Consider the following 24,480-nt stretch of genomic DNA (forward strand, 5'->3'; position numbering starts at 1 on the left):
TTGGGGCTGGTGCACTGGGATGACCCAGAGGGATGGTATGGGGAGGGAGGTGGGAGGGGGGTTCAGGATTGGGAACACATGTACACCTGTGGCAGATTCATGTTGATGTATGGCAAAACCAATATAATATTGTAAAGTAAAAACATAATCATTAAAAAAATAAAAAATAAAATTCTGAATGGACTTGGGAAAAAAAAAAAAAAGAAAGGATATAATACATTGGCTTGGTTTCCTCTCTAGAGTGTAAGCTCTGGTTTTCCAGATGATCATAGGCAGTCCTGGATTTTTCTATACTTGAGGTCTCTGGTCTATGAATGGAAGAATCAAATGAAATTCAGCCTCCAAGAAATCTTCATCTGTAATGTTTGTTCCTTATCAACCACAGGCAGAGAACAGACAGCTCTCTATCCGTCCATTTGCTTAGTAATCTGCTTTTTGAACATCTCAACTTGGTTAAAATATTTATCAATTTCTAACATTTTAACATTCCTTCATTTGTTCATTCACTCATACACCAAACATCAACCAAAAATCGACCATCTCTTGGCACTTGAGCTACCTGCTGGGGATGCAAGAGAGAGGATACACAGCTGTTTCCTGGGGGGTCTTGGGGCCAGTGGGGACTGACGCAGAGAATTCACACAGAGCAGTGTGTCCTGGACAGCCAGGGTCCTAAAGCCACAGACTTCTGAGTTGACAGGACATTGAAGACTCTTGAGAGTCCCTTGGACTGCAAGGAGATCAGACCAGTCCATCCTAAAGGAAATCAGTCCTGAATATTCATTGGAAGGACTGATCCTGAAGCTGAAGCTCCAATACTTTGACCACCTGATGTGAAGATCCAGCTCACTGGAAAAGGCCCTGATGCTGGGAAAGAGTGAGGGCAGGAGGAGAAGCAAGCAACAGAGGATGAGATGGCTGGATGATATCACTCACTCAATGGACATGAATGTGAGCAAAGTCTGGGAGATAGTGAAGGACAGGGAAATCTGGCGTGTTGCAGTCCATGGGGTCACAAAGAGTTGACGTGACTGAGTGATTGAACAACATGATGCAATGTGAACGTTGTTCAGATAGGAAAATCAGTCCCGGAGATAAGCCCTTTTATTCTCTGTTGACTTCATTCTTGAACAAATATTCAGTTATCGCCATATGAAGGACGGGCAGCCTGTCCCCGTTTGGGAGGAAGTGGCCCCGTTTTTCAAGAGATGGAAAAGCAGAGGCCTGATTACAGCCATGGCAGCAAGATGAGGCCTAGACAGGGGAGCCTGAAAGAGGCATGGAGGGCAGTTAGTTCTTGGAAGGCTTCCTGGAAGAGGTGGCCCCTGAGCTGAGATGGGATGATGGATCAGGAGAGAGCCAAAAAGGGATTTCAGCAGAGAGAGGAACATGATCAAGCTCATGGAGGTAGGGTGAGCTGGTATCCCACAGCTTGTTGCCCGCGTGTGTAACTCTTGAACCCTGAGGGGCTGAAGTGTGTTTTGGGAGGAGGTGACCTCAGAAGGCAATGACATCCCACTCCAGTGTTCTTGCCTGGAAAATCCCATGATGGAGGAGCCTGGTAGGCTGCAGTCCACGGGGTCGCTAAGAGTCAGACACGACTGAGCGACTTCACTTTCACTTTTTACTTTCATGCATTGGAGAAGGAAATGACAACCCACTCCAGTGTTCTTGCCTGGAGAATCCCAGGATTGGGGGAGCCTGGTGGGCTGCCGTCTATGGGGTCGCAGAGTCAGACACATGACTTAGCAGCAGCAGCAGCAGACCTGTGGCCGGCTCACCAAGCTAGCTGCTGGCTGAGACCCCAGCCCCACCCATGGCCCCACACTCACCTGAAATTGAAATCTTCACCTGAACCTTAGAGGAGCTGGGAACAGGCAGCATGTCTGCAGGGCCCTTGACACAGAAGCTCATCCCTGCAGGGGGATTGTAACAGTCTGGTCTCCTGGGATGATCAGGACTGTTCTGAGGCTCCCTTGGCCCATCACCCACCCTCAGCGCTACCAACAGTGAGGAGAACAACCAGCCCCTCAGTGCGGGGTGTGTGGGAATCCACAGGTGGAGGAGAAAGAGCTGTGAGACTGGGAGGTGCTGGGCCTGAGGCTGGGGTCCTGGGCTGAGGCTCAGGTGTTTGCAGCCCTACTCCCTGAGTCTCAGTTTCCTCCTTTGCCCCCTTGACCACTCAGGGTGGCCATGGAGCTGAAACCAGAGATGCAGATGGACCTTTGAGCTCATGGGAGTCACGCTCCAAACTCTCCTGGGTCATTCTCTCCTCTGGGACACCTCCTGGTGTGATGCTGTGCCTGTCACAGGAGTGTAACCCAGGTCATCGAACTTGCCTCCTAGGAGCTTCTCTTATGACTTTTTCAAATGTCATGATGGTTTGATTACTTTCCTGGAGTGGTTTTTAAATGGCAAGTACAAGTCAATAGAACTTTCCACTTTTATGCAGCATGAACAGAAAAGTTAATATGTACTCAACAGAAAGAGTGTTTTCAAAACTTTTGCAACTCAACTCAAAAAACTTGTCCTTCTTGAGCTGGCTTGGTGGCAGGCATGGCACAGAGTGACCTGCAGACTGAGAGCAGAGACAGGGTGTACAGGGATTAATAGGTTGATGCCAGACTTCATTATCTCTGAATTTAATGTCTGGGCACTTTATATAAATGGAACCATACAACACGAGATCTTGTGTGTCTGCTTTCTTTCACTTAGCATGATGTCTTCAAGGTTCATCCACATTGTATACATGTCAGTAGATATGTATACGTGTCACTTCGTGCCTTCATATGGCTGAATTATGTTCCATTGTCTGAGTATACCATACTTTGTTTATTCATTCGTTAGCTGATAGACAGTTGCCTGTTTCATTTTGGGGGGTATTATGAATATGTTACTCTAGCCATTCTTGTTCAGGTATTTTTGTGGACATATGTTTTCATTTTGCTGGGGTGTACACCTAGGGATGGAATTGCTGGGTCATATGGTAACTCTTGAGAGTCCCTTGGACTGCAAGGAGATCCAACCAATCCATTCTGAAGGAGATCAGCCCTGGGATTTCTTTGGAAGGAATGATGCTAAAGCTGAAACTCCAGTACTTTGGCCACCTCATGCGAAGAGTTGACTCATTGGAAAAGACTTTGATACTGGGAGGGGTTGGGGACAGGAGGAGAAGGGGATGACAGAGGATGAGATGGCTGGATGGCATCACTGACTCGATGGACGTGAATCTGAGTGAACTCCGGGAGTTGGTGATGGACAAGGAGGCCTGGCGTGCTGCAATTCATGGGGTTGCAAAGAGTAGGACATGACTGAGTGACTGAACTGAACTGAACTGAACTGATGGTAACTCTACTTTTAACTCTTTGAGAAAACAACAAGCTGATTTCCACAGCAGCTACACCATTTTACGTTTCATCAACAATTTATAAAGGTTCATATATCTGCATATTCTTGACAACACTGGTTTTCTATTATTGCTAGTTATTTTTACCATTATGGTAGATGCAAGGTGGTATCTCATTGTGGTTTTGATTTACATTTCCCTGAGGATGAATGATGGTTCAGTGCTTCTTGGACTTTTGTGTATCTTTCTTGGAAAAATGTCTGTTCAAGTTCTTTGTCCAGTTTCTCATTGGATTGTTTATCTTTTTATCATTGAGTTGTAAGTAACCTTTAAATATTCTAGATATAATTCCCTCATCAGATATGTGATTTGCAAATATTTTCTCTCATTCTGTAGGTTGTCTTTTTGCTCTCTTGATAGTGTCTTTTGATTCATAAAAGGTTCTAACTAGGGTGACTTCTAGCTTATCTCTCTTTGTTGACAGTCATCATGCTTTTGGTGTTGGATCTAAGAATCCCTTGCCAAATCCAAGGGCATGAATATTTTCTTCTATGAATTTTATAGGTTTAGCTGTTATTCTTAGGTTTTTGATCCATCTGGAGATCATTTTTGTACATGGTTTGAAGGAAAGGTCCAAAATGACCCACTCTATTTTCAAAGAATATATTATGATGTATTTTAATTGAAATTGAACTGAATACTTTTGCTACACTCAAAGTTTCTTGAGAGCTGGGACTCTGACTCTTTTTATTGTGTTCTCAATAAGACTATAGCGATTAACAGATAATAGGTACTCAATAAATATTTGGGGAATAAATGAATGAATAACTTACTATAGTATGTACTGAATACGATCATTGACATAGTTAGGGTAAACCTTCTAACTTTCTATTTGTTTTCTATTTGATCCAGCTGTATTTTGTGTTTTTTCCTCTTGCTATATTTTTGGATTCTTTGAGGAATTTTTTTTCGAGGAATTTTTATGTGCTTTTGTTTTACTCAACTGTTGGCTTATAAGCTATACTTCTTTGTTGTAAATTTATTTTTCAGTTGATTGAGAATTTATAATAAATCTCCTGGGGGAGACCTCAGTTCTCTAACTTTCCTGCTCTTGCTCCTCCCTGTTAGCCACTCAGTCGTGTCTGACTCTTTGTAATCCCGTAGACTATAGCCCCTCAGGCTCCTCTGTCCATGGGATTCTCCATGGGGTCACAAAGAGTCAGACACAACTGAGTGACTAACACTTTACTTACAGCTTTTTTAAGGAAAAAAATCTTTCTCCTATGTAGATTTTTTTAGCATTGAAGTATATCTGATGTATGTGCATAGGTTTTATACCATCATTTTGAGGGAATAAAGGTCAGAGAGGAGTAAATATACACCTTATTTTATTTTATTTAAATAACTTTATTTTGGCTGGGCTGTAAGGCTTATGAATCTTGGTTCCCTGACCAAGGATTGAACCTGGGCCCCAGAAATGAAAGCTCTGAGTCCTAACCACTGGACTACCAGGGAATTCCCCACACCTTATTTTAAACACATTCATTTTGCTGAATGTTTATAATCCAAATGATTTGATTTTAGAGGAGCAAGTCTTCAGGAAGACAAATAATCATTTAAAAACCTTTGAATCTCAAAAAAAATCTTCCTTTATACCCTCTCTAGCTCTCCCTTGTCTGTCTTTTTTTTTTTTTTTTTTGACGCAGAATTGCTAGAAAGAATTGTCTCCCCTTGCTCTACCCCTTGTGCATTGCTCATTCTCTCTGAAATTCTACCACCTGCTTTCTCCTCCCACATCTCAACTGTCACTGCTCCTGCAAGTCACCAAAGACCCCCACTTGGTGTGTCCAGCCTGTCCTGTGAACGCTCTTTGTCCTTTCTCTTTCCCACCGTGTCCCTGTGACCCCCCTCCTCGTCTTTTTCTGTCTCTTTGGAGGCCCTCTTCCTTTCTCTTGTCCCTGAAGTGTGGCCATGCCTGATCACGGGGCCCCAGGCTCCCTGCTGTCCACACTGTCACCAGAAGTCTCGTCCCTCCCACGCGTTAGCAGATTTCCGGGTCCTGCTCAGATTTCCTTACTTAACGCCAGATCCGTAGAAACAAATGCTGACTGTTCTTTTTGTCATGGATGCGGGCCACGATGCCAGGCATCGCAGGTCTATATATAGGAGCTCATCCTCTTCCTCCCATATCCTCCTCCTCCTGTGTTACCATCTCTCCAAATGGCTCCCTCCAGTTTCCTAAGCTCCCAAGCTGGCAACCTGAGTGTCATCTTTACTGCAGACTGTCCTTACTTCTTCATCAATAATTGATCCCTCAGTCTAATCTATGGTATCTCCTAGCTGTGTCTCGAAACGTCCCTTTCCCTCTATTTTCAGATCTATATTCCCTGATCTATATCCCTTGACCAACTACACTCTTCACCTTAATTCCTTCGATTGTCCCCTAACTGTGTGCCATTCCACCTAGGCAGAGCAATGTTGAACTGTGTGAAGAAAGCACTGGGTTTGAGGAAGTGGGGGATTGCATCCAGGCGGACTCAAGGTTAACCATTTTACTAGTGAGCGTGATTTTACAGAGCTTCACGCACAGATCACAGAGGTTCGGGGAGCGCGAGGCAGAGCCACAGGCTCACTCGGCATTCCAGAACTCAGCTGGGTTTAGAGTCCAGACATCCTGACTCTCTTATTTATCGCACTTTTGCTGGGGACCACCAGCCTCAGCCAGGAATTCTACCTTCTTGGCATTGCAGTACCTCCCTAAGACCACCAGAGGACTCCATGGATCACACAAATCTGGTCTTAAAACTTGCTGAGTGGGAGCGACCATCGTTTTGACAGCATCTCAGTAATGTCTCAAACCGGGAAGTTAGGAGAAATACAGGATGTCATTTGCTGGAGTTAGTTCATAGTGCCTTTAGGGTGATAGAAAGCATGATCAGAGTTTACAAACAGCATGAGAAGTCAGTGGTCTTAGCTTTGCAGCCCACGAGTCTCTGCTGTTACTCTTAAATCAGTTTGCTGTGGCCTTATCTAGGTACACAGGGGGCTTAACAAGCTGCTGTAAATCCATTCTGGACTTAGAGAGTACCTGTTGGGTATGGCATGTCTTTCTGGGAAGTCCTGGTACAGTTTTCTTTGCAAATTGTGATTTTACTTCCATTGCTTACTGGGATTGACAACTTCGCCCAGAAAGAGGATGCTCTGGCTGTACTGGAAACTAATGACCATCAGGAAGAGACTGTTGAAATGAACAGTGATGGATTAGGTGCTCCTAGCAGAGAAATGAATCTTGATGCTCATGGTGGCAGCTGCTTCAGTATGCTCCTCAGTCATCTAAACCACAGCCGTTATGCAGCACCATGGGGCCAATAGGACTTCATACACTTAGATGTCAGAGCAGGTGTCTGGTTTGGCTGTGAGGGCAGGCAGTGGGGTGGGTCTGTGGAATCCAGCCTTTGAAATGTGTGGCCTGTGGGTTACAGTCCATGAGGTCAGAAAGGGTCGAACATGACTTAGCAACTGAACAACTATAACAATCAGAGCAGTAGCAGTGACAGGAATAGTAGTTATCTGCTGGTCTTTTGGAGAAGATGCTCTCTGGTCATTTAAGGGCAGTGGTAGTTCACAGGGTCAGGTAACTTGGCCAAGGCTGTGTTACTATTAAATGTCAACCAAGATTTCAGCTGAAGCCTGCTGACTCCAAAGTCACCATGGATAACTGCAGGCAGGGGGAAATACAGCCATATACAATCATCCTGTGTATTCAAGCTCAAGGTACCATTGTCTATTCAAACTCAAAGTACCATCTTGTTTCCAGATTACTCTATCTTTCCCCACTAGACTCTCCTATCACCCCTCCTGATTTCCCCAGTCTGAAACATAAAATCCCGTCATTTGGAAAACTCTCTGGTCATTATTTTCAATAGACTTATTTCTCCTTTGTGCCAGCCGCTCAGGCTTCCTTCATCCCTGTAGCCAGGGGAAACTGTGACTTCCACAGCATCCTCGGCCCTCTTCATGTCTGTGTCTGCACTGCTGAGATACTGGAAATCACACTCCTACACAGGTCAATGACCTGACCTCCAGCTCCCCACTCCTGCCTGCTAGAACTTTGAGGTTTCCTGATGTCTCCTTGTCTCCTCCCTCCCAGACTTCTGGTCCATTTGCATCTCCAAGCAGGATTCAGTAAGCAGATAACATCTCTCTGTAGCACAGAGAAAGCAGGAGTCATTTGAGGGGAGCTCCCTCACCTCTGGCCACGTGATTAGAGCCACACTCTCACCCTCTTGTCCTCTCTCTAGGATGGAAGGTGTGCCATGCCTCTGGTCAAAGGGCTCCTCTCCTGTGCTTGGCATCCTATCCATCCCCACCTCATCATCTCTGATTAACTTCTTCCATCTTCTATGGGATCACTCACCTAGAGCCGAATATCCTAGAGTGTGAAGTCAAGTGAGACTGAGGAAGTATTACTATGAACAAAGGTAGAGGGGGGTGACAGAATTCCAGCTGAGCTATTTAAAATCCTAAAAGTCGATGCTGTTAAAGTGCTGCACTCAATATGTCAGCAAATTTGAAAAACTCAGTAGTGGCCACAAAACTGGAAAAAGTCAGTTTTCGTTTCACCCCAAAGAAGGGTAATGCCAAAGAATGTTCAAACTGTTGTACAGTTTTGGTCATTTCACATGTTAGTAAGGTTATGCTCAAAAACCTTCAAGCTAGGCTTCAGCCGTAAGTGAACTGAGAACTTCCAGATATATGGTTTTAGTAAGAACAGAGGAACCAGAGATCAAATTGCCAATATTCATTGGATCGTGGAGAAAGCAGGGGAATTCCAGAAAAGCATCTACTTCTGCTTCACTGATGCAAAAGCCTTTGGCTGTATTGTTGTTGTTCAGTCGCTCAGTCCTGTTTGCCTCTTTGCGATTCTGTGGACTGCAGCACGCTAGGCTTCCCTGTCCTTCACTGTCTCCTGGAGCTTGCTCAAACTCATGCCCATTGAGTTGATGATGCCATTTAATCATCTCACCCTCTGTCATTCCCTTCTCCTCCCACCTTCAATCTTTCCCAGCATCAGGATCTTTTCCAATGAGTCAGTTCTTCACATCAGGTGGCCAAAGTATTGGAGCTTCAGAATCAGCCCTCCCAATGAATATTTAGGGTTGATTTCCTTTAGGATTGACAGGTTTGATATCTTTGCTGTCCAAAGGACTCTCAGGAGTTTTCTCCAGCCCCACAGTTCAAAAGCATCAATTCTTCAGTATTTCTCCTTCTTTATGTCCAACTCTCACATACATACATGACTACTGGAAAAACCATAGCTTTGACTACATAGACCTTTGTCAGTAAAGTGATGTCTCTGCCCATTGATATGCCATCTAGGTTTGTCATAGCTTTCCTTCCAAGGAGTAAGCATCTTTTAATTTCATGGCTGCAGTCACTTCCCAGTGAGTTTGGAGCCCAAGAAAATGAAGTCTGTCACTTTCCATTTTTTCCACATCTATTTGCCATGAAGTGATGGAACTGGATGCCATGATCTTAGTTTTCTGAATGTTGAGTTTTAAGCCAGGTTTTTCACTCACCTGTTTCACTCTTATGAAAGTAGCTGGTCTCCCATGATGGGGTGCTGGGGGCAGAGGGGTGATCCTGGGGGGAGGAAGGCCCAGCTCAGCTGCAGGATGGGGACGCCCAGGGGCTGTACCAACAGAGGTCAGGGTCAAAGCCCCTGCTGGTGGGCACGAGGGCACATCCCAGGCCCTGGGGAGGAAGGAGTGAACCTGGGCATGGATCCAGAGCCCCTGGAAGTGGGCAGCAGGCAGCAGGGCCCCTCCCTATCCTAGGCCTGGGGTCCAGTGGATTTGATCACAGGGACAAAGCCTGCTCCTGGGCTGCCTGGGGAGACTGAGGCAGAGGGGCCCAGAGTCTGGGGTGGGCTGAGCATGTGTGGGAGGTCAAGGGCTTATCCTCGGGGCCCAGGCAGTAGCAGGGCATGGAGTCAGGCAGAAAAAGGTGGAGACACACAGGAAGGAGTGCAGTCCAAGGAAGGTGGTTTATTGCTGTTGAAGGTCTCGGAGCCTCCTCGTGACCAGGACATAGACTCCCTGTGCATGTGGAGGCCCCCAGCAGAGTCTCTGTCACCTTCCCAGGGGTGAGCAGGTGGGGACAGGCTGTCTCGAGGGACCTGGGCACCCAGTTCCTTACCACTCAGAGTGGAGCTCTAGGCTTCACTGGGGTTGATGACTTTGCCCAAAAAGATGATGCTCTGAGAATCTTTGCTGAGTATGGAAAATAGAAATGGCCTGTTGAAACTCACCGTGGTATTGGGCATATGAATCCAGAGAACAGGTTAACTTTACTTCTTGCGGCAGCAGCTGCTTCTGTGCCCAGCTCTCCCACGTCCCCCTGTCGGGGCACCAGAGCAATACTCACCGGAGACGGGCTGGGCGGAGGTGAGCAGTCGCCTAGTGCCTCTAGGGGGACAAACCTTCACCCATCTTCTGCCGCTGGCCTGGCACTACGCTACTAACCTGTTCAGTTTGTCCACCCAACAGACGTCTCAGCCGGTTCACATAGACGTGACCCACGGCTGTGCAAAGCGCAGTCAAAGGCAGTAAGTCCTGGGCCCAGGGTCAGAGAAGCAAAGCGCAGGGGCTCCCTGATCTGGATTCCCCTCTGTCTGAGTCCAGAGACTCTGCTGTCCCCCAAACACCCCCTAGTGTAGAGGCAGGGACCATGTCAAGGCACTTTTATTTCAGCAACTGTCCACAGTCCAGCCATGTCGAAGCAGTAGATGAGCGGCACTGCTTTCTGCTCCTCTCTTGCCCCTGCTGACGTGTCCCTGAGCCCTCAGCTACCTTGCCTAGGATTGGCTTCCCAGCCCGGACCATGAGGCCCCATAGCCCCTGCGCCTCCTTTACCGGGTCCTCTGGCAGGTGGGGTGCAGGGGAGCCTGCAGGGCTGCCCAGTCACCGCCCCTCCCCGCCCACCCCCCAACTCCTGGATTCACTGTAGCTTCTCTGTTTCTAGGATCGCAGTACCAGGACCCCTGGCATTCTTCTCTAGTTGCTCATAGTGCATTTTCATCACAATAGCCCTGAGCCATTGTTAGTCATTGCTGGGCTCTGCACATGAGCCAAGAAGTATCATGTTCCTTTTAAAAATGACAGGATTCAAGGGTAGAGGACTTTAGTTATTTGCTGCCATGGACAATATAATTGGAGCATGAAAGTTGAAACAGTGTTAGTCGCTCAGTTGTGTCTGACTCTCTGGAACCCCATGGACTATAGCTCGCCAGACTCCTCTGTCCATGGGATTTCCCAAGCAAGAATAGTGGAGTGGGTGGCCTTTCCCTTCTCCAGGGGATCTTCCCAACCCAGGGGTCCAACCTGGGTCTCTCTCATTGCAGATAGTTTCTTTACCCTCTGGGCCACCAGGGAAACCTCACTTTGGAGGGTGGGGATTCACTGCTGACCCCACAGCAGAGTCTTTCCAGTGACTGCTTTCTGGGTCACATTATATTTAGGGAAAATGGGGACCAGTCCCCAGCACTGTTGGACCACAGCTGTCCTTGACTTGAGGATTTTAGAGTGAGGGTGATTTTATAATGAGAAATGCAGTTATTTTGCAAATTCAAGATTATCCAAAATCTGCCTGACCTTCCACATTTCAAGCTTTGATGCAGAGGATGAATTGTCAGAAGTTTAAAGACCTACCTGGGAAACTGCCCAGTTCTGGGCCCCTGTCAATCCTGACAGGTCAGCCTTGCAGGTGAAGACTTTTGTCACACCCAGCTAGGGAAGGATGTCATCCAGATGATAGTCCCTGGAGGTGGAGAATTTTGGCAGATGGAGGTCACATATCTATGCCTAGGAAGTGAGAAAAAACTTGAACGTTCGCTTGACTCGGGGCCTGCCTGCCTTTCTGCCACCTCACAGCAGATCTGCTTTTCTTTCCTCTATTCACTTCTCCCTGTGATGAGTGCCCCTTCCTCAGCTTCTAGACCCCTTGGGCTAACCCTCCTTAATTCATTAATTATCCATTCGCATCTGCAGCTGTCTCACATGCCAGGTAGCGCGCCAGGGCTGGGCTGTGGTGGTTCCTGGGCCTGACCTTGTAAGCCCCTGAAGCCCCTCTTTGCAGGAAGCAGGTGGCTGACAGCGACCTTTTTGTCTTTCGCTGTAGCAAAGCTACGCACATGAATTCTTTTTGGTTGCCCTGGCTCTTCATCGCTACCCACCGGCCTTCTCTAGTTGCGGCGAGTGGGGGCTACTCTTTCTGCGACGTGCGGGCTTCTCCAGCAGCGGCTTCTCCTGTTGTGGAACACAGGCTCTCTATGCACGTGGACTTCGGTGGTTGTGGAGCACAGGCTTAGTTGCTCCACGGCATGTGAGATCTTCCCAGACCAGGGTTCAAACCTGTGCCCCCTGCATTGACAGGCGGATTCCTAATCACTGTACCACCAGAGAACTCCAAAGCTATATCTAGCCTTTTCACCAGGTGCCCCCATGCTTAACTAACATCTGGTCTAAGCACCCCTTTCAAAAGCTCTTCATCACACAGTGCCTTAACTAATCTGGGGATTCTTTTCTTTGATTAAAGAAGTAGAAATGAAGAATAAGGAATTATCAGGTGGCTAGACCCTTTCCCCAGATTCCCCTTCAGTATCTGGGGAGCAGATGCTGTGAACAAGACAGTGTCTAAGAGAGGTCACAAGGAGTCCACAGGTGTGTACTCAGTGGGAGATGAAGAATCTGACCCATTACCTCGATGGTTAACTGAGATTACATCCCCGTTTTCTTTTTAAAAACTTTCATGGTCAACCAGAGTCTTAGGAATTGGTTCTAGAAAATGAATCCAACTTCTCCCCATGTTGCCAGACTCTTGAATAAAGCAAGCTTTCCTTCTCCAACCAACCCTTGTCTCTCCAGTACTGGATTCTTGGTGGCCAGTAGCCCAAACCTGAATTCCGTAAGAGCCCTGCTCCTCAAGCCTGCAGGACACGGAGACACCTTCACTCCGATAGGGATCCATAGCTGCTGGAAGACTATGCTGGTGGGGCTGCTTCATGGGCACCAGGAGGGCTTCCTGCAGGAGGTGGCATCCAGCCTGGATCCCAAGGAGAGGACTAAGCTGGCTGGGTGAAGAGGAGGGGAGGAGGCAGGAAGATGTACCTGTAGGAAAGAGAGAAGCAAGGGGGGCTGTTCCACAGCATGAGGGCAGCCTGAGGGTGGGCTGCAGGGAAGGGTGGGGCTGAGCAAGGACTTACTGAACGTCCTCCATGGGCCAGGAGTGTGTAGATCCACGTCCCCTCAGTGCTTGTAAATCAAGGTGTCTGATGAATATTCTGTCCATTTACAGCTATTCACTGAGCCCCCCCAATTAAAATAAAGTCAGCCACTGTTTCCCCATCTATTTGCCATGAAGTGATGGGACCGATGCCATGAGCTTAGTTTTCTAAATGTTGAGCTTGAAGCCAACACTTACTCACTCACTAAGTATTTATTGAGTGCCCACTGTGTGTTAAACCCGGTTGTTGTTGTTCAGTTGCTAAGTCACATCGACTCTTTGCGATCCCATGGGCTGTAGTGTGCCAGGCTTCCCTGTCCATCACCAACTCCCAGAGTTTGCTTAGCATCAACCCTTTCAATGTATATTCAGGCTTAACTCCTGTAATCTTATTGAGAATATAATCCTGTATAAAAGTGTCAGAGTCCCCACGCTCGAAGAGTTTTGAGTGTAGTAATGGGCACTGATGAGTAAACTTCCAGTTAAAATACATATTGTGCTTTATTCTTTGTTAACAGAGTGGGTAAGGTGGACTTGTATCTCAAACCATGTATAAAACTTAGCTCAAAGATTTCTCTGGTGGTTCAATGGCTAGAGCTTCACACCCCAATGCGGGGGGCTGAGGTTCAATCCCTGGTCAGGGAACTAGCTCTCACGTGTGGCAGCTAAGACTCTGTGCAGCTAAATAAAGAAATGTATATTTTTAAAAACTTGACTCAAAATAGTTCAAAGACCTAAGTATAACAACTAAACCCATAAATATCAGAGAAAAGCAAAATTAACATCCTTGGATTTGGCAATAGATTCTAAAACCTGACACCAAAAATCATGAGCAACAACAAAAAAGGAGATAAATTGAACTTTTTCAAAATTAGAATTTTTTTGCATCAAAAGACACTATCAAGAGAGCAAAAAGACAAATTACAAAATGAGAGAAAATATTTACAAATCAAATATCTGATGAGAAAATTGTATCTAGAATACTTAAAGAACACTTACAACTCAGCAATAAGACAATCCAATGAAAAATTAAACAGAGGACTTGAATGTTATTTCCAAAGAAGATACACAAATGGCTGGTAAGGACTGAACAAAATCTGTATGTGTGTGTGTGTGTGTGTGCTTAGTTGTGTCTGACCCCAAGGATTCTAGCCCACCAGGCTCCTCTGTCTGTAGAATTTTCCAGGCAAGAATACTGGGGTGGGTTGCCATTTCCTCCTCCAGAGAATCTTTCCAACCCAGGAATCAAACGTGCGTCTCTTGCATCTTCTGCATTGGCAGGAGGGTTCTTTTCACTGGAGCCACCAGGGAGGCCACCTGGTCAGAAACAAATCTGACCCTCATTCATACACAGAGAAATGCAAGTAAGAAGCACATTGAGATACCAGCTGATATCTACTGGAATGATGATGATAATGATAATAATATATGCTGCTACTGCTGCTAAGTAGCTGGGATTCTCCAGGCAAGAACACTGGAGTGGGTTGCCATTTCCTTCTCCAATGTGTGAAAGTGAAAAGTGAGAGTGAAGTCACTCAGTCGTGTCTGACTCTTTGCGACCCCATGGACTGCAGCCCACCAGGCTCCTCCGTCTGTGGGATTTTCCAGGCAAGAGGACTGGAGTGGGGTGCCATTGCTTCAGGTTACATGTGCTTTAATAATATATAATACCAATAATAATGATAAATAAACAACCAGTGTTGTCAAGAATACGGAGAAGTTAGAACCCTCGTACACTGCTGGTGAAAATAAAACGGTGCAGCTGCTGTGGAAATCAGCTTGGTGGCTCCTCAAAGAACGAAAGTTAGAGTTACCATATGACCCAGCAACTCCACTCCCAGGTACACACCCAAGAAAAACGAAAATGCATTTTCACATAACAGCCTGTACCTGAATGTTTGCAGTAGCATGACCCCTAGAAACCTGAAACAGACAAACGACCAGCAACTGACAAATGGATAAACACAAGATGATATATTCAGACAATGGAACGAATTCAGCCAATGGAATTCAGCCATAAAAAGGAATGAAGACTGACACACACACCCCGTGGATGGACCTTGAAAGCATCAAGCTAAGTGAATGAAACCAGGGATGAAAGATCACATACTGTATGATTTCCTCTATAGAAAATGTGCAGACATTAAATCTGGAGACAAAGAAAGCATATTAGCAACTACTTATTAGTGTTGGGGAAAGGCAGTAGTGCAGAGTGAGAGCTTAACAGGTATGGGGTCTCACTGTTTGTTTAGTCATTTAGTCGTGTCTGACTCTTTTTGGCAAACCCCATGGACTGTAGCCCATCCGGCCCCTCTGTCCATGGGATTTCTCAGGCAAGAATACTAGAATGGGTTGCCATTTCTTTCTCCAGGCGATCTTCCTGACTCGGGGATCAAACCCACATCTCCTGCCTTGCAGGTAAATTCTATACCAATGAGCCCACAGGGAATTTAGAGATGATTTTTGAAAAGTTGGAAAGTAAAACATGGTGATGATCACACAGAAATTGAGAATGTACCAATTGCCATTGAATTTTACACTTTAAAATGATTAACTTTTACGTATTTAAATATCATCTCAATTTCAGAGAGAAAGAAGAGAGAATTTGATGTAGGGTAACTAACCTCCTTGTGTAGGCATTATTTGGATTCTAATTGAAAGAAATCAATTAAAAAACAAACAAACAAACATTTAGGAACCACTGAAGGAAGCAAAGACTTGATACTTGAAAATATTAAAGAATTATGTTTTATTTTCAAAGTATGATGTACTATTTTGGGTATGACTTTTAAAATTCTTATAATTAGAATTTAAAGGATGTGTAGGATTTACTTCGAAACAACAAAAAGGGGGAAAGTGATTGAGAGGTAGAGAAAAATAATGCTGGCCCTATACTGATAATGACTGAAGCTGCTGATATGTGTGTGGGGGAGTCATTATGCCATCCTCTTTATTTTTATATATATCTGAATTCTTCTGTAATAAAAATCTAAAACACACAAAAAAATCATTGAGGACAGGATTGTGCTTTATTCATCAGTACTTAACAGACCCTTGGCCTGAAGTGGGCACTCAAGGGAATGAATGAGTGAATAAACAAGTGAATGGATAAACCACGCATCTCATCATAGCCCCTGCTGCGCCCTCCCTTTAGTGAACATCAGGAGAAAGAATCAAAGATCCTGAGAAGTCAAGGAAAAGTGAGACTGGATGTGTTTAAGTGCAGGCGATGGACAAATCAATTAAAAACATAATCAGAATGAACAAAGCTGGGAGAAAATTAAGTCTTGCTCACACACCCTTTAACCCACAAAATTCCTGCCTCTGCACTCTGTTTGGCAGCTACCTGTGTGCCATCCCTGCCACCAAGCCAGCTCAGGAAGGACAAGGCTTTTGAATTACAAAAGTTTCTCAAGCCCTCTTTCTGCTGAGCACCTATTAACTTTTCTGTTCACGCTGCATTAAAGTAGAACGTTCAGTAAATTATTCATTACTATTTAAAAAGCACTCTAGCCAAAATGAAGAAGCTGCCATGACATCACGACATTTGTAAGAGTCATAAGCCAAGCTCCTACCAGGCAAGATCAAGGACGTGAACCCTGCTCTCCACTCATCCCTCCTCTCCCTCTACAGCCTGGACCACTTTGGCCCCATTTCCTGCAACATCCCCTTTAAAGCCCAGCCTGCATCCTGTCCTGGCCCTGAAGCTCTTCTCTATACAGCAGCTGGAGTCATTTTCCTACCAGTCATTTCTCCTCATCTCGACCCTCTGTTTAAATCCCTTTAAAGCTTCCTAGGACTCTATGGAAACTTCTCAGAATGCTTGCTGAGTGCCAGAGCCCTGGTTCTCCAGCGGCTCCATCATGGCCCCAACCTCTCTGCAGCCCCTCCACATCCTGCTCCAGTTGTGTCCAGTTTCCTTCCCTACTTGATACTGTCCCACTCATTTTTCTTTTTTCCCTAGCTGGAAACATTCTCCACTCTGTTTACCCTCAGCCTTCTATTTTTCCTCTACTGGCAGAACTGAGATCCCTTCCTCCAGGAAGCCCGCCCTGACTTCCCCTGAGTTTGGTCCTCCCCTCTCAGCCTCCTTGTTCATCACCCATATTCCCCATTATATCCTAAGTCCCACGAGGACCATAGCTGAAAATCCTTATGAGCAAAATGGCTTTGTGGTTTAGTGTTCCTCTGACATCCATCTGGTTAGGATAACATCCTGCCTGCAATGATCTCTAGCAGTGTGGCCTTTTTAGGGAATTACAGAGCCTCTCTGTTCCTCTATTTCTTCATTGGTAAAATAGGATGAGGAACAGCAAGTATCTCGTGTGATCAGCTCAAGGACTAAATGGGTTATTTCAGGTAGCGGTCTGAGCAGGCTGCCTGGCAGAGAGACCTCAACCCTTCATTTGTGGATGATGTCATTATTGCCTGGAGCTGTTCTCCCTGGAGGTGACAGAACCCCTGATCACAGCAAGGGGAGGCAGGGCTGGGTGTTGCTCTTGCTGCAGGTGTGTGCTTACTGCTCTTTCACTCCCAGGACACCTCTTCTGCCTGCTGATGGGGATCCACTGTCAGGGGAGGAGGTGGAACTGGTCAGGAGGTGACAGAGCTCAGCTGAAAACCTGGAAGTAGCTGGTCTCCCAGGTTGAGGTGCTGGGTGGCAGAGGGGTGATCCTGGGGGAAGGAAGGGCCAGCTCAGCTGCAGGAGGGAAGGGTCCAGGGGCTGTGCCGGAAGAGGTCAGCGTTGGAGCCCCCTGCAAGTGAGCATGAGGGGACATCCCATGTCTTGGGGAGGGAGGCGTGAACTTGGACCTGGAATCAGAGCCCCTGGAAGTGGGCTTTGGGCAGCCGGGCCTCTTCCAGTCCTGGGCCTGTGGTCCAGTGGGCTTGGTCACAGGCACAAGACTGGCTCCTGGGCCGGCTGGTGAGGCTGAAGCAGAGGGCCTCAGAAGTAGGATGGGCCTAGTGTGCGTAGGATGTCAGAGGGGCTTGTCCCTGGGGCCCAGGCAGCAGCAGAGCGTGGAGTCAGGCAGATCAGGGGGGAGACACACAGGAAAGAGTCCAGTCCCAGGAAGGTGCTTTATTGCTGGTGTAGGGCTCAGCACCTCCTCCTGAGCAGGGCAGACTCTGTGTGCATAGGGGCCCCCAGCATCACCACTGTCACCTTCCTGAGGGTGAGCGGGTGGAGTTGGATCGGGGGACTGCTCCTCGGTGCACAGAGGTCAGGCTGCTCCGAGGGACCAGGGCACCCAGCTTCTTCTTCAGTGGACCCGCCATTCGGAGGGGAGCTCTAGGCTTGACTGGGGTTGGTGACTTTCCCCAAAAAGATGATGCTCTGGGTGTCTTTGAGAACTATGGCAATCAGGAAGGGCCTGTTGAAGCTCAAGGGGATCTTGTTTATGGACGTGATTCCCACCTTGATTCCCGTGACAGCAGCTCCTTCCGTGCCCTCCTCGCCCACGTCGAGCACGGCCTTGTGGACCACCTGTGGGGACGCCGGAACATTACCCACTGGAGACAGGGGAGGCAGGGTGTGAGCAGGGGCCTGTGCGCCTCTGGGGACCGACATTCATCCACCTGCTCCTGGTCTGTCACTGCGCTGTCAACCTGCTCAGTTTGTCTGTCCTCCCATCAGACTGTCAGCTGGTTTGCCATCGTGATGCACAGGTGTGCAAAGTGAGGTTGTCAGTGATGGGTCGAGGGTTAGAGAGGCACAGAGCCGGGACTCCCTGGTTCTGGAACCCTCTCTGAGTCCAGAGACTGTGATGCCCCCGAATTCCCCCTAGTGTAGGGGCAGGGGGCACATCAAGGCATTTTTTTCCCCCCCGCAGGGAACTATCACAGTCCTCCAGGTCCAAGCAGCAGATTTGGGTGGAAACAGCTCTCCTCCTCTCCTGTCCTGGCTGACATGTCCCTGAGGCCTTGGCTACTTTGCCTAGGATGTGATTCCCCATCCCTGGCTTCTTAGCACCCGTGTCTCCTTTACCAAATCCTCTGGCAGGTGGGGTGCAGGGGAGACTGCAGGGCTGTCCAGCACCCGCCCCCCTCATTCACTCTTATTCCTCTGCTTCTCGGATCACAGTACCAGGACCCCCGGTGTTCTTCTTTCCTGCTGTTGGTGTATATTCCTCACGATGGCCCTGAGTCACCGTTAGTACCTATTACTTCTTACCTGCTCTGCTAGACTCTGCATGCTGGATAAGAACAATCATCTCCTTTTACAAATGAAGAAAACTGACGGCTATAGGATTTGCCTCTATAGGAGTGGAGAGTAGAGCTTGGCATGGAGTCCACCACTGATATCACCCAGGTCTTTCCCAGTGATGGAATCCGGGTCACATATTTCAGGGAATGTGGGGACCAGCCCCAATATGATGATAACCCAGCTCTCCTAGGCTTGGGGAGTCCTGGGAAGGGCTACTGAATTATAGGAAATTCAAGGAATTTCTAAATTCAAAATTAGCCAAGTATCTGCCTGTCCGCCCCCATTCAAGCTCCTAGAAGAAGGATGAATCGTCCAAAATTTGGACTCACCTGGGAAACCTCCAGCTTGTGGTCATCTGTGATTCCTGACAGGTCCGCCTCCTGGGTGAAGACTTTCTTAATTTCCAGCTGGGAAAGTATGTCTTTCAGCTTATAGTCACTGGAGATGGAAAACCTTGGTAGGTTGAGTTCATGTATCCGTCTAGGAAATACGAAAAATGAACTCATGCTTGACTCAGCTTGATCTTCCATGGTTTACTCTCCACCACCACCTTACCCCTGGGGGGAAAAGTAATCCTTTCCTCAAGTTTCTAGACCCATCTGGCTAACTCTTTCTAATTCATTAGTTATCCTTTCCTTTCTGCAGGAGTCTAACCTAGGGACAGTGCACAGAGGTTGGGACCTGGCCCTGCTCCTCCCCTGCAAGCTTGCAGGGCACAGGAAACACCCTCCTCCAGCATGGATTCTACAACTGCTGGGAGACTGTGCTGCTCCACAGGCACCGGGAAGGCTTCCTGCAGGAGGTGGCATGGAGCCTGAGTCCCAGGGGAGGGGATGGATGTGACTAAGTGAAGAGCTTACGAGGAGGCGGATACACTTGCAGGAATGTGGGAAGCCAGAGGGGCTGCTCCACAGCACAAGGGTGGCCTGAGTGTGGGCAGCAGGGAAGGAAGGAGCTGAGAGGGGCTTGGAGGGGACCTGGGGGGCTGGGGGCTGTAGTCAGGGGACTTGGGGCCTGAATCATCCTATTCAGAGTCTCTGTCTTGCCTTCCTGGTGAGTTCCTTGGGGGTAGGGCTGCTGCTTCTGAGTAGAGCTGCCAGCAGATTCTTGGTGCAAGAGATGGGTCTCCCACCCCGAGGCCTCCCTCCCTCTCTCTCTGTCTGTGTTTCCCTTAAGACTCTTGTCAAGGTGTCTGGTCTTACAAATGCCAAATATGAGGAGGCTGTGACTCCCCTTAAGCTCTGGGTCCGTTTGGATTACAGAGGTAACGATTCTCCTCATTGTCATTTCTCATTTAGTCATTCATCCTTTATCCATTTACTCAATAAGATATTACTGAACATCCTCCATGGGCCAGGAGTGTGTAGATTGATGTCCCCTCAGGGCTTGTAAATCAAGGTGTGTGGTGAATATTCTCTCCATTTGCCTCTCTTCACTGCACCCCTGCCCTGTGGTAGCTCTTGGGGTTGGAGGGGGAAGGGCTGGGAAGGGATCACAGGCAGGGCGAGGTGTTCCCCAGTCCTGGGTCTCCTGGGATCTATAGGGAGGAGGGGCTTGGAGTCAGGAGCCCCAAGGTGTCAGGTCCCCTGGACAGGAGTCGGGAAGGGGCTACAGCCTCTACATCACTTGTGGGAAGATCTCCATCCCCTGTGGTTTATAAAGTGCCTCCCACACCCATCCCCCCTGGGTCGGCAGATCCCACACTCAGAACAGAGGGTCAAGGACACCTCTCCCCTCACAGCAGGGAGCTGAGCCCCAGAGAAGCACAGAGTGTGGCCGGGGGAGTGTGAGCCTGGGAGTGCGACTCTGGGTCTGGGGCACCCCCGCCCCCCCGCATGCTGCCCACACCCGCTCCCTACCTGCCCCTGCAGACCTTGGCCCAGCATTGCCTTTCTCCTTGTCCCCCTGAGATCGGTCTCCTGAATCCCACCTCCTGGCCAGTGTGTCTACCCTCAGTTTACCCAGAGCCAGACCCCTCCCCACACTTCCTGCTCCTCCTGGTCCAGCCCCCAGTGGCTCCCCTGGGTGACCCCCCTGGGCTCCTGGTGGCCTCCCTGCCTCCATGCTTGTCCTGTGCAGGCAGTTCTTTACTAGGCACCCTGGGCAATCCTTTTAAAATATTACTCGGATCATTCACCCTTTGGGCCAAAACCTTGTGATGAGTTTCCATTTCCCTTAGATGGGGGGAATCAAGGGGTCTGCAAGGTCCCATGTAATCTGTATTCCCCCTGGTTTCCCTGACCTTACCCAACTTCCCCTCTCACTCCCTCTGCTCTGCTGCCCTGGCCTCACTAATGCTCAACCACACCAGACTGGCTCCTGCCTCAGAGGCTTTGCACTGGCTGTTCCTCGGCCAGGAATGCTTTTCCCAACACAACCACATGGCTCACTCCCTCACCTCAAACATCACCCAAGGACACTCTGTTTACAATCACAAACTACCTTTAGGAATAATTATCTTTTTCCTTTATTATCCCTCAACTCTGCTTTCTCATCTCTCAAAGTAACAAATAATTCCGTTATTTTATTTGTTTCCTGTCTATCTCCTGCAATTACAAAGTAAATGCTGTGAAGGTGGGGGATTTAGGGGCTTATTTGCCTACCTACCATCAGGGTCTAAATTATTGTTACTATTATGAGAATAGTCCCTGGGGCATAGCATGTCCTCAATTAATCTGTTCAGCCAGTCTTGAGTGGATGAATGAATAAATGAGTGATTATGATGGAAAGACTGTGCCAAGCTGGTCCTCAGCCTCTGTCTCACTTGAGCCCTCAACTGCCTACAGTTCCATCTTCCTCCCTCCACCTACAAAGGGTGGCGCCATGGAGAGAATGTGCATGAGTGTTGGGGGTTGTGTTGAGGGTCCTCATGACTCAGCACATGTTAGAGGCAGAGGAAACCTCAGCCACTGTCCCCTTTGAGGTCATCATATTGTAGAAAGAGAAATTCAAGCCCAGAGCCACACAGGCAGCAAAGAGCAAGGTCATCACGGGATGGGCTCTCCCAGCAGTTCCCACACCCCCTGGACATTCCTAAGGCCCTGTTGCTGGGGGTCAGGAGTCCAGGAAGAGGGGGAAGGACTGAGAAGGCAGGTGGGCCCACAGCCCTGGGTCCTGGGGACAGTTACCTGGGGTACAGTGATTCTCGCCACCTCGTCAGCATCTCCGGGATCAGCTTGGCTTCCAAGTCCTGCATTTTGCCCTCATCAGGGAGGATGAAGAGGGTGCTATCATTGCTGGTGTATGTGAGCTCCACTAGCGTGCAGCCCAGCTCCTCGTCCCGGAAGTAAGGGGTCACCAGGCCCCCAATGCTCATCATGGGCACCTCCACCGTCTCATTCTCGCTCACGTGGAACTGTGACTTGAAAGTTTCTTTGGGATCAAAGGGCGTCCTCCACTGGGCTGGAGGCGGAGGGGCAGGTGAGGAGTCTGTGAGTGAAAAGACTGTGCCCTCTCCCTGCCCCACCCCTGGTCCCTGAGAGGGAAGACCCTCCCCACACCAGCAGCCCCCCATACCACATGCCTCTAGGGATGGCCCTGCTAGGTGTGACCATACAACTGAGAAGGTAGGTAAGCATTGGGAATGGAAGTGAACACAGATCGGATTGAAAAGAGGAACACGAAGCAAAGCTGGTTAATTGATCTACATGAGCAACCAATAGGAATGTGGAGGGCACGGGAGAGATAGAAGTGAGGCTGGGCCTCGGGAGATATGGGACCTCCTGGTCCTTCAAGGGAACAAGTGACTGGGGGTTAGTTGTTGGCTTTTCAGGGAGGACACACGTCCCCACAACCTTGAGAGTCTGGCTGGAGCAGGAGCCACACGGGGACCTGGAGGGCAGGGCGGGGTCAACAGAGGAGAGAACTCGGGTCTCCACCCAGGAGGATGGATCCTCCCTGAGGCAGAGACCTCTAGGGGAGTTCAGGGCTCTGGGGCTTCAGGGAATGTGTATCCACCCACGCCTCCTGCTTCGTTTCCACCTCTGCTTCTGTCCTCCTGGTAAGAAGCAGGGGCAGAGGAAAAGCAGGGCTGGCTGGGGTGCCCCTGGGAAGGAGATTTTGGAGGGAAAATGTCTCAGGATGGGATGGTAGGAGAAGAAAGCACAGTAGATACAGAGAACAATCTAGGGAAAATCAGCTCCAAATTCATATTTCAGAGCACTTCTGTTCTCGGCCTTTATTTACAGATGAAAACAGTGGCCCCAGAGGGCTGTTCTGGGCTCTGCCAGGAACTCCTAGCTCAGGGCAATCTTGTGTTCAAATCTGGTAGGTCTTAGACACCTGACCACTTCTGACTCAGTGATCCTCTCTGGGTCCCTATTGGCCCTTCTTGCTCCCTGTGCAAAATCCATCTGCCTCTACTCCGCCCCTTGTGAATATCCAGGTGGAGGTTTGCCATGCTGATCGCCTGACACCGGGACCAGGCATCAGACCAGCTTGAAGCCGGGAGAGGTTCCTGTCTAGGAGGCTCCCTTCTGCAGAGGCTGCTCCCAGATGGTGGCCTGGCCTGTTCCACCCTAAGTTGATAGAAGAGCACAGATGAAGACCCTGGGGACGCCCAGGCTCCTCAGAGTCTTGTCTCACTGTGAAGACCACTGGCCTCACCGGGAGCTTCCAGAGACCAAGTCCCCCGGCAGGTCAGAGCCAGCCCATGGTGGGCACAGCTGAGGGTTCCCGAAGGCTCCTACACCACCTCCTCAGGAAGGACACACACAAGAGTGATGGGAACGGGAAGACCCTTCCTCTAGCAGCCGGGTAAGATGAAGTCAAAACAAAACTCTCTCTCTGCGTCAGACAAAGGGTTAGCAGCTTCCCTGCACTAACGTCCTGTAATGAGCATTGGAGTTTAATCCCAAAACACACAAAGCCTATGGTTGGGGCAGGGTCTTGATGCCCCAGCGTCCTAAACTGAGGGCTTATGTGCAGTCACTAAGTCCTGTCTGACTCGGTGACCCAATGGACTCTAGCCCACCAGGATCCTCTCTTCATGGGATTTTCCAGGCAAGAATACTGGAGTAGGTTGCCACTTCCTCCTCCATGGGATCTTCCCAATCTGGGAATTGATCTCTTGTGTCCTGCATTGTAAGGCAGGTTCTTTACCACTGAGCCACCAGGGAAGTCTACTCCTATATAGTATTTTGCCTAATGACACAGTTGGCTGACCCAGAACAGAAATAGCCTGAAGTCACCAAAAAAAAAAAAAAAGTGCATTTCCTTCTGAATACCAATCCCGGCACCTACCTTTAAAGTAGATATAATTCACCAGAATCACCTTTGTGAGTGGGTCGAGGTCCATGAACAAGTCCACAATTTTCCCCTGAGTTTTATTCTTCACATAATCATTTATTAGACTCCTGGCAGCTTCAGGATCCTTGAAGTTGGTCGAGAAGGCCTCGGAGGCAAATAGCACCCGGGCATCTTCCCTGAACTTGTCCAGCAGCTTCAGCTCCTCCTGCATGAACATGGCGTTGCCCACGCTCAGCTGCAGCTGGTTGCTGGGTTGATTGAGTGTCTGCAGGAGGTGCTGGAAGCCCTGGTGGATTTCTGTCTCAGGGGTCTCTGTGAGGTTGAACTTGAGACCTTCCAGGATCTCTGTCAGGGTGGGGCCACGAGCCCCCAGGGACAGGAAGGCCAAGGCTATGGAGAT

General features: G+C 48.5%; 1 protein-coding gene and 1 non-coding gene across 2 annotated transcripts in view; both read right to left on the reverse strand.

Annotated features, from left to right (window-relative positions):
• Positions 1 to 4,789: 4,789 nt before the first annotated feature.
• On the reverse strand, positions 4,790 to 4,861 carry TRNAE-UUC. The gene has a single exon. It is a non-coding gene; the product is annotated as a tRNA-Glu (tRNA).
• Positions 4,862 to 17,683: 12,822 nt separating this feature from the next.
• LOC120875692 (serpin A3-8-like) overlaps positions 17,684 to 24,480 on the reverse strand; it is an 8,413-nt gene continuing 1,616 nt past the window's right edge. Inside the window, exons 3-6 of the mRNA XM_040257612.1 lie at positions 24,075 to 24,285; positions 21,962 to 22,235; positions 19,163 to 19,313; positions 17,684 to 18,113 (exon numbers count right to left, since the gene is read on the reverse strand). Coding sequence (XP_040113546.1) covers positions 17,919 to 18,113; positions 19,163 to 19,313; positions 21,962 to 22,235; positions 24,075 to 24,285 — 831 coding nt within the window. The 3' untranslated portion in view covers positions 17,684 to 17,918. The remainder of the gene's footprint in view (positions 18,114 to 19,162; positions 19,314 to 21,961; positions 22,236 to 24,074; positions 24,286 to 24,480) is intronic.

Source organism: Oryx dammah, unplaced genomic scaffold, assembly GCF_014754425.2.
Source record: "Oryx dammah isolate SB20612 unplaced genomic scaffold, SCBI_Odam_1.1 HiC_scaffold_16, whole genome shotgun sequence".
Taxonomy (NCBI): domain Eukaryota; kingdom Metazoa; phylum Chordata; class Mammalia; order Artiodactyla; family Bovidae; genus Oryx; species Oryx dammah.